The sequence below is a fragment of the Mucor mucedo genome (assembly GCF_025094135.1).
Source record: "Mucor mucedo strain NRRL 3635 chromosome Unknown EV154scaffold_131, whole genome shotgun sequence".
Taxonomy (NCBI): Eukaryota; Fungi; Mucoromycota; class Mucoromycetes; order Mucorales; family Mucoraceae; genus Mucor; species Mucor mucedo.
The window spans coordinates 24,118-35,039 of NW_026252415.1; the positions used below are offsets into that span (position 1 = coordinate 24,118).

A 10,922-nucleotide genomic window follows, 5' to 3' on the forward strand; every position below is an offset into this window, starting at 1 on the left:
AAGAACCAGAGTTAGCATTGAGAACTGCTTTAGGGTGTTGAAGATGAGATTTGGCAGTCTTAGAAATCTTTGGTGCAAGATCAACGTTAAAGAAGACTCGTACCATGTTATGCGTTGGATACCTGTTTGCGTCATGTTGCGTAACATGCTTTTGGATGATGTGGATGATGTTGCTTATGATGACAATGATTACAACGGACACACACCCCAGCCCAAAAGTGACGCTATTGACCTAGAGCCCACTGTTTCTTCCAACAAAAGTGCCAAAGAACAGAAGGTCGCCAGGGACATGGCGTCAAAAAAAAGGGACAATTTGTCAAAAATAGTTAGAAAATTTGAAGAAAATAAAAAAAAATAGTTTATTATTCTAACGGACCTCTTTTAAGAAGCTCCACTTCTTGTTCATAGATCGTGTTGACTGTCTCAATTGGCAGGCCTAGTTTTAAAAGCTCAAGACAACGATTATCTGTCTGCATAAGACTATCGTTCTATTTGGGCTCTGCATTCTGCTTTATTCTTTCTTTTATGCATGTTTCCAGAGCCGCAACAGACGTCGACTTTTCACTGTCATTGGTAGCATTCGAACCTGATTCACTTCTACCAGCACTATTGCCATTAGCTCCAGTTTCAATTGCAAAACGTTCCATAAGCTCATCATACATAGGAGTTTTTGTTTTTTTTGTTTTTTGTTTCTTTTGCTCTTTTTATCTTCGTTATCCTCCTCAGACTCTTCACCGGCAACGTCATCAATCGATCGCTTATTGTGAGTACTCGCAATAAACGTTTCTTTATTGAAAGGCTTATCTTGAATAGTTCCTGTGTCCGCAGGCCAAGAGTCGTCCGTAAACCTATCAGAAAGATGTAGTTCAAATTCGAAGTACTTGGGACAATTTTCCAATAGTGTTTCTACGAATATCTATAGGTGAGCATGGTATAAAAGACAATATATTACATCGCTTACTCTTGAACTCTTCGGACATGCTTACACCTGGGACGTCGCCTTTAACTCCTGCACCCGTTTGGTAGAAGAGTTTTGTCGCTTCTCCATAAGACGCCAACATATTCATAATTTGGGTGCGAATAGTTTCATCCTTTCGTTTGACGCCATGCTTGGCAAACTCGTCCGCACATTGTTGAGATACCCATGGTCATGATTTTCCCTGGGTTGTATTTCCCTTTCTTTTATCTGGAATACCACTCCATATATCAAGGTACTTGCCGTTGTTCTCCAACAAAAAGTCCTTGACACGGTCCATTGCCGGTTTATTGTCATCACCTTCCCCGACAAACCATGACCTGTTTTTTCTATGTTGATTATCAGACTGGGTACTTGTAGAGCCTTCCGCTTGTCTTATTTCTGGCTTTTTGTTTAATTCGACATTTCTGGGTAACACTTCCCTCTCTTTACCCTTATCTTTGCGGATGTTAGGAGCGACTGGAGATGGGTGACTATCAGTAACATTTGTCAAAAACGTCATAATATTCATGGTTAAAAGTTTGAATCGTTTATTATGTTAAGTCGTTTTAAAAAAAGCAATGAATAAGTGAAATATGTCGATGAAGCATGAAATATTGGATCATGGAACACTAAATTAGACTATTTTATTGTTTTTGCAACTATCTTGTTGCAAGAACTTGGAAATAATCATTGACCAATCATATCCCAGAAATATTTTCGCAGAATTTAAGGATTATGATTCTGAAACCCCGTATTGTATACAACATTCTGTAAGATTTATCCTTGTCCCTTTGGATATCTGAAAAAAGCGGGATCATATTTGAATTTGCTACATCCATTAACAAAGGAGTATATCGAAAAAAAAATTAAGCATAACGAATGAAATGGAAACAGTTGTTGAAATAATCGATGTAAAAATACTTGGCACTCTATTGTCCAGTTATACGAGCCTCTTGTCTCCATCAAATAATTCTGTATCTCTACAAGTTTTGACAATACACCGTTCGATATATTTGTTGATTATAAATTGTTGAAATGATCCTCTGGAGCTCAACTTTCCTTTGCCAAAAAAAGTCCAAGTAGCCGCTTTCCAATTAATAGTATCGCTTAATTATCGATTAACGTTTGTATGTAACCTACGGTAGAAAGTGGGACTCCTTCTCGGGTTTGAAAAGATGCGTTCTATCTTATGGATATGTCACCATTTTTGCAATAGCACGGGATGTATAGAAACTTTTACCGAACATTCGGAGAGGCTCTATTTGTGTATGATTCAATCGATAAATAAAACGCTGAATTTTACCTGCGATCTATCGGCACATATTTTGAATCGTATATGTCAAGTAATTCAAGTTTTATTTTGAAACGGGTTAAAAGAAAGATTCCACCACAAACCGAACTGTTTCCTGCTTTAAAGCTATCTTTGAGTTGTACGAACCACTTGCTTCTGCCAAAACAGGATTACCTCTATTTGATCAATGATGCAAAAGAATTGCTAATATCATTCTTAAATCAATTGAATTAGGGCATGTTTCTGATATTGAACATGGTTCACCCTTGTATAGAGAAATTGGAAAAGACAAGTATGGCCTAATGAAGTATGCAAGTTCTAGAGATACTAGTTCCGTTGAGGGATCCCACCAAACCTTAAAAAGAAGTTGTTTGTCAATCAACGCTGGTCTTCGTCTTGCTAATTCAGTTCTAGCTGATTTTAAATTGTATCATAATATTGAGGTATTTCATTTGGCATATAAGCAGCACATATTTTAAATAATAACGTATGTAACCTATACATTGGGGTCAGAGACCGCGAAGGTATAGTTCATAAAAGCCATTATAGTCCTTGGGTCACTCAATGTATAAATATGATGAGGCTCTACCTTGGTCGCAATCCTGTAAAGAATTATACTATTCACCATATTAAAAAATTCCCGGTCGACTTTGTGGGGGAATCAGTAGAAACATTTGGCATAACAGCACTGGATATGTTTTTCTTGAACATGTATGCCATGAAGCCTAGCTTAGAATGTCAAGTTTTGGAACACCTTTCAACAGAAATGGTTAATCAAAAATTGCAGCAGTGAAGCGTTTGACCTATTTTCAATTTTCGAAGCCAATGTTACTCAGCTCGAAAGTTTGTCTATCGTTATCTAGCAAACAGACAATACACCCTCTTTGCAATAGTACCTATTCATACAAAGAAGAAGTAGTATTATATAATAAATTGATTTTAACCAGAAAAGAAGAATTATTCTTAATTGACATAGCAAAGCTCCTGGTTTGGATGCTTTCGCTAAATTATGGTCCTCGTTTGCTGACGGTGTCAATATATACTATAAAACATCAAAACACATAAAGCTCTATACTACCAGACGGATAGAAGCAAGTCTATTTACTAATACGACGTTACTGAACGAGAATATTTGCGAAACCGTCAATCCAGCAGAATAATGAACCCTGTCCCAGCTTCAAAAGCTCCTACACTTATAAATCATTATTCTAGTCAACAAAAAAGTATTGTTGCAAACAACTGTTCTTCATTCACTACAGAACATCATGAGCGGCATTTGCTTCCCTCTCCAAGCCCCATTTTAACTTTGTCACCGATTGTATCGAGCCGTGTAAATGTACAGACAGTCGACGCCGCCTCACCTCGTATTCTCCTTCCCTGTGATTCTCGGCCTGATTCTCCAATTGTTGTAAATCAAATAGACACACGGCTTCGACCGAAAAAGATAAACAGATCACCTAGCACTTGTTTCGTTTGTAAAAATGCATTTTTATGTAGTGGTAGATCAAAGCCACAATCATGCATGAACAAATGTGGGTTTTGTCGTGATAACAACTGTCCTGAACGGTACAAAGACATAACTTGTAAATTCATTGATAATCCTTAAATTAACCAACTCTAAAACCCCCATTAATAAGTAAAGCCTTGTTTTTTATTTTTAAAAAACAAGCCCATTACAAGAAACATTTTTTAACTTTTTATAATAAAAATATCACTCAAAATCTCTTTTTTCAAAAAAAATGAGTGGCACAAGGCACCCAAAAATAAAGGAGTTAAATCATTTTTTTAAAACGGTCCCCACCTATGGATAAGGCCCTTTTGTTGCGAGTGTGGAGGTCTGACCTTGATATGTGTGTAATGAAATAGAAAAGTAGAGTAGTTGATAAAAGATAGTCTTTGTTGTTTTGTATGATTAAGATATATATATAAGATTTGTACTCCGACACGAGGGGTTTATATCTACCTTGTGACTAGCTCGTCGGAAGGTTTTTTATAAATGTGCTTATGTTAAGCTGAGTATAGTAAATGAAAGATAATCTTTATTAAATTATAGTTTTGTGAAATGGTTATATCGAAATTGAAGTTGTACAGAGCTTAGTATAAAATTATATCTGACAAGCTAACTGTTTCTAAATAATCGTTGTTTTTAATTACACAAATTCGCAATATTACGTAAAGGATATAGTCTCGAATTTATATATAGAAAACGAACAAAAGAAAACTTTATTTAATAATAGAAATATGATTTTATGAATAAGGATCTTGTAATACCAAGTACTACGGTCGTTTCTCGACCATCAGAGAAAGATACAATCATACCATTCGCATACCCCCATTGCAGCTTGTGACCGCTTGTATCATCTGGTTTAATATATGTCTTTCTATGACCGCTCATTAACATTTTTCTCAGAGCTTTGTCGTAAATTTTTTCCGTCGCTAAATTAAAATTAGACATAAAATAGCTGGTGGTGTCGTATCTTTTCGGTCTCTTAATATCAATTAGAGATAAAATAGAATAATTTATAATTTTGGGGGGTTCAAGTGAGTTCCAAATTTCAAGTTCCAAATTTCAAGTTTCTTTTCATAAAATCTACTGGCTACTTTTTTCTTGGTTCCTGACGCGAAAATAACATAGAGTGCATCTGGACTTCAATGTGCCAAAAAAAAAAAATTTAAGCAGAGAGAAACGTCAAAACTGGACCACCACACCTTCATCATAATTAAAGTCCAATATTTTTTGGACATATATTATTTTAATCATGATTAAAATGGGAATATGAAGTTTTTATTCTAAAAAAAAAAGTGTGTCCGGGATTTTTACAACTGGATTTTGGTTTGGGAGGAAATAATTGTCACAAGCAGGTGCGAAATTTTAAATTTTTCTTTTCCGACCAATAGTATTGTCCCGCGTATAATATTTGCCGCCTTCGGACCATGAAATGCTTACTGCCTGTACTCTCAATTTGAGTACCCGCATGCGTAGTATCACAGCCTATTAAATCCAAGTCTGAGGACATTTACTGTCAACCCTGTAAGTCACAAAAAGGATAAAACAAACTTTATGTACTAAGTAGAAACGCTTCATATTTAAGAGATATAATTCAGAGTATTTTGAAAATAGATCCAACTAGCTGTTTATTTTAATTTATGTATTTGAAGGGTTTTATTCGTTAGATAAAGTACACAGTGCCACAACCCGTTATATCAGAGTCTGAGATAAAATATGATCAACAATGTAAGAGCATCCGCAGCGGTTCACTGAATAAATGGGTCATTTTCCGGTCGGACTAAAAATGTAGTCCCTTTTTTTAATGAGTCCGCAGCGGTCAAAAAATAATTACATTGATTTTTTTCTTTAACGTTTGTAAACATGAATAAGCATAACATGATGGCACAATTTCTTGAGGATGAATAAAAGCAAAGACAATTGCGATTAGATCGTAATAAAAACATTTTATTGCAAGCATTTAAAAAGAGAAAGACAGAACAGGTTGTCAAAGAGAAAAAGAGACATATTGACCGGGACAGAGAAGGGGAGCACGAAAGACTCTTTAAGCAATACTTCGTCGAGAATCCTACCTATCCAGACACTTATTTTCGTCTTTGTTTTAGAATGGATAAGGAATTGTTTTTGAGAATACTTGGTGATTTGGAAAACAAGGATAACTATTTTAAGCAGAAGAATGATGCAACTGGGAGATCAAGCATTTCAGGTCTTCTTAAAATGGCTATATCTGTTCGCCAACTTGCTTACGGTGTTCCACCAGACATGTTGGATGATCAATATGGAATGGCCGAGTCCACCGGTAGAAATGCCTTGCGCTATTTTTGCAAGGCCATTATTCGATTGTACGGGGAGGAATACCTTCGATCACCTACCAATGAAGATGTGGAACGAATCCTGAGAGAAAATTCGGAGAGAGGATTTCCTGGTATGCTAGGCTCTTTGGACTGCATGCATTGGGAGTGGAAAAACTGTCCCACTGGCTGGCATGGGATGTACAAGGGCAAGGAAAAGGTCCCTACGATCATCCTTGAAGCTGTCGCTTCCAAGGACCGCTGGATTTGGCATGCCTTTTTTGGTCTTTCTGGGTCTTTGAATGACTTCAACGTCCTTGACCGCTCTTACCTTTTCCAAGATGTAGCTAACAGTCAAGGACCTGATGTCAATTTCAGTATAAATGGCCATCAATACAATATGGGGTATTACCTCACTGATGGTATTTACTCTCAATATGCTGCGTTTGTCAAAGGGCATAGAAAGCCATCCAACGAAAAAGAATCGTTTCGTATCAACAGCAACTATTATTAATGCACATTTTAATTTTATTTTTTTTGACAGAAATTTACCGGTAATGTCGGTAACGTTAAAAAGGATGTTGAGTGTGCATTTGGTATACTTCAGCAACGTTTCAATATCGTCGCTACACCAGCAATGGGGTGGGATAAAGACGTTATCCAAGAAATCATGATGGCTGGTATCATTTTGCACAATATGATCATAGAATTTCAAAGGAACAAAGAAGAAGAATTGGACAGAATCAGCAATTTGAGAACTGATCCTTTTTCGTACAGTCCCGTTAAAGAAGTAGATGGGGGGCTCCCTGAGCAGTTTTTGGAAAAATGAAGGAGCATTATGGATCGTCCTATGCATCTCCAACTTCAAAAGGACCTTGTTGACCATCAATGGATGATGCTAGGAGAATCTTAAATAAAAATAAAAATTTATTAAATCAAATCATATTCAGGATCATCCTTTTTCATAATCGCGATCTGCTGTTGCTGTACCTATTGTCGACGTTGGGGGTCCGTGATGGTTAATGGATGAATTGTCATCAACTTCCATTCTCTTTCCTTTTTGAACTCAAGTCTGAGGCTTTCAGCTTGCCTTTCTGCCGCCTCATCGGACTTCTTCTGCATTGCCGTCAATTCATCCATCAAGCATTTGTATTCGTCTTAAATACCGGCAGAAACTGAAGACGCGGCCTTAGAGACTTTTGCTCTTTTTCTTCCCTCAGGACGCTCGCTGCTGCTGCTGCTGCTGGAGTTCTCCAAGGATGCCTTATTGATCCGCTTTGTGGGTTCAGGATTCCACTTGTCAAAAGCACTCAAGTATTCAAAGCACTCCATGAAAACAAATGTTTCATTGCGGTGTGCTTGTCTATAAAGTTTACTTGCCAATGATACCTTAAATTTTGCGCTTAATTAGCATAATTAGATACATGTTTTGTTATATTGCACTCACGTTGTAAGAATAGTTTGAGCTACTGGCTTTCTTGGTAGTGCTTCGCATATATCCATAGAATTTCAATGTCTTAAGCTGAATGTGATTCAGTCATCTAGTCTTGATACTGTCGGGTGTTCTATGACATACAAAGTCATCCTCACTTAATGATTCATTGCAGTGTTGGCCGATATCATGCCAAAACACTTTGCCCTTTTTTTTGGTACCAGAAATTGGATCAATGCAATAGGCGATATATGATCGACAGATCTGCAGGTCCTCGGCCTTCGAGAAACGTCTTCTGACCTCTTTAACAGGTGCTACCGAAGGACGCATATCATTCTGAATAGCTTGGGCATCTCCGGTATTCTTGTCATTTTGGACGTTTTCATGATGAACATCTTCTTGAATCTCGTTCACCATTGCAATTGGAGAGGGGCTACGAATGGAGATGGCAGTTTGGGTGATCATTTAATCTGAAAAGTTTAGAAAAAGAAACGAAAAGAAAAGAACGAAAAATTAATTTTTAATAAAGTGTTCGCACTACTTCCAGTGACTTCCCCGACATTTCATCTGACATCAACTCTTTTAGTGATATTTTTATGCAACCGCTGCGGACACACTTCACTAAAAATAAGCACTAATTTAATGTAGTGACTACTTTTAGTGAACCGCTGCGGATGCTCTTAGATATCTAAATTAGCAGGGACCGATGTTCAATATGATGAATTTTTTTTTTAGTTTTGGGGAGGTGGTGTAAAAAATATATATTATATATTGTCAGCCACATAGAGATATTAAAATTATCGTTTCATTTCAACAGATGCATTGAACAAAATTTGTCCCCATTATTATCGAATAAAGAAGATCATGGGTGATCGATATACCGAGTCTGCGTACCCTAATGGCTCTGCTTATCAACTTCCTTTCTCAGGTACACGGGGAGCTTCGGTGGTATCGTAAGTGATGACGAAGAAGTTAGTTTTGCAATTGATGCTTCGGATGAAGATGTTAAACAGGCAGAAGTACCCAAAAAAAGAGGAATCTTCTTCTTCGAATGACAAGAAGAGAAAGAGAAGCAAGTCGGTGATTTCCTCGACAGCCACGAAAGCAATCCGGGAAGATGCAGAAACAGCATTTCAAAAATCAACAGATCGTTTTTTTGATGCCAAGACTCGTGCCGCCATTTTCAAGATAAGATTGGATGGGTTATACGCTTTTGCTTTGGCTAAGAATTGGGGCTTTGATGAGCTGACTGAAGCCATCAGAAAGTTGCAAAATGAGACTTTCGGTGATGATAATAATATTAATGATGATATCTAAATTATATAAACTTTATTAATAAATTTTTTTTTAACTACTACGTGTTCTCATTTCTTTTCTTTGTTTCATCTCCTCCAAAACAATGTTTTTGATTGCTTCATATTTTTCTTTTCCGCTTTCGGTGACGTCGGTATTGTTGCTGGTTTCATCGGAAGAGGATTGAACTCCATCTTCTAATTGCTGCAGTTCCAATCTTTCTTTCTCTTCGAATTGCTTTTCCAAAATAGCGGTAAAGCTATCGCTTTCACGGTCGATCAGAAAGTTATTCAAAGCAATACAAACACGAATCCATCCACTGGCATAAACGACATCATCTTTTGATTTGATCTTCAATCGTAATTGCTTCAGACTTTGGAATCGAGCTTTCAGAATCCCAAAAGCATGTTCAATTTTAATTCTCATTTGAGAAATGTATGTATTGAACTGCTGGTTATCATTGGCTGTCGTTCCATTTCTTGGCTTCTTGCTCACAGGTACCAGGTAGTTTGTAGGAGAGCATCCTTCGTCACCCAAGACATACTCGTTTCCAACACAATACTTTGACGGGTTTTTTCCCATATAACTTTCGGCAAGTACACGCATGTCATGGGAACTTCCAAAGTAACCAGTCTCTACGTACCGGATTCTTCGTTTATGGTCACAAATTGCGATTGTCTGAATGGAGTGACTACCCTTTCTGTTGTAAAATTCGTTTTGTCTCCAAACAGGTACATCCTCCAAACAAATATGTGTGCCATCGATAAACCCAAGATAGTCAGGGAAACCCAGATAAAACTGGTTGATGGTTTTAATAACCACTCTTTCTTCAGGTGATGGTCAGCTGACAAACTGATCTTCCATTGACAGAATCACCTTAAAAAAACGAGTAGTAAAAGCTACAACTACGCCCTCTATTTGCAAAAGAATACATTGCTATCTTCCTTCCCAATATCATCAAGAGCAGGATTCTTTGCAAATTCTTTCCATTATGCGATTTATTTTCTTCTGCGGTCTTTTTTCATACGATAGACATTCTCTTTTCTTGGTACCCTGACGAAGAATAATTTAAATTATTTTTTTTTCAAAAAAAGGAGGGATGAAAGTAGTGAAAAAGAAATTTAAAAATGGTTTTTCGTCATTATTTTTTATTGTTTCACATTGCATCAATTTCAGTTACACTGGAATCTTTACGTCATTATGACGTAATGTTTTGTCTCCATTCTTAACTTATTTTTTTTTATTGATGGCGCAAAAAATGGCTCCTTGGAATATAAAATTTAAAAATTATGATTGGCTAATTTTTATTCAAAAAATATTATTTTTTAAAACCTCGACGACTGAGGACCCCTACTATGGACTGTATTCTTGTATGGAAAGGTTCCCTCTCCCCTCTTGCGGGGAAAACCACAACACCTCCCCTTAAAAACTTAACGTCTATAACTTTTGTGACTGAAACTTAGCTTGCCTTGAGAGTGGTTTTTACGATTTTCAAATTCCAACTCAAATCAACATCGTTCAGTACTACTTACTAAACAACAACATGTTGCTGAATCGGAACATCATACTCATCCTCTCGGTGGACATTATGCTTTCAAAACTACTCTAAAGAAACTATCATTGAGGTACTACTGGCCTACTATGTCGAAGGAAGTTTAAGACTATATTTCAAGATTACCCAGAGGCCAAAAAAAAAGGGAAACATATGCTACAAAAAGGTTGAATGCTATTCCCGTCTTTGAAAATCCATTTCAAAAAATTTGTATCGACATTAAGCATGTTACAACCTCCAGAAGTGGCCATCGCTAAATTGTATCAGCAATTTGCTATTTGACCAAATGGGCTGAGGCGGAACTAGTCAGAGTAGAAAACTCAAATAAAATTGGTCTATTGATCTATGACCGAATTATTAGTACTCACAGATGTCCTCAAAAAATTGTTTCGGGTAATCCATAACCTTCTGTAAGTTCTTTAATTAATAAGGTGTTAAAAAAATTTGGTATTATCTATAAAATCTGAAGTCCCTATGATCCTGAATGAAATGACCTTATGGAGCAATTTAACCGGACTCTCGGACAGGTATTGAGAAAGCGCCTCGATGTCGAACGTCAAGACTGGCATGGTTACCAAATCATGAGACAATCGACCGC

At 36.9% G+C, this 10,922-nt stretch overlaps 1 protein-coding gene across 1 annotated transcript; it reads right to left on the reverse strand.

Annotated features, from left to right (window-relative positions):
* Window positions 1-505: 505 nt before the first annotated feature.
* Window positions 506-1,487, reverse strand: EV154DRAFT_576170 (uncharacterized protein; the record flags this gene model as incomplete). The annotated part of the gene is made up of 3 exons (XM_051606480.1): window positions 506-906; window positions 962-1,042; window positions 1,196-1,487. The coding sequence occupies 3 exons, from the start codon at window positions 1,485-1,487 to the stop codon at window positions 524-526; spliced, it is 756 nt and encodes a 251-aa protein (XP_051452849.1). The 3' UTR covers window positions 506-523.
* Between the last annotated feature and the right edge of the window lie 9,435 nt (window positions 1,488-10,922).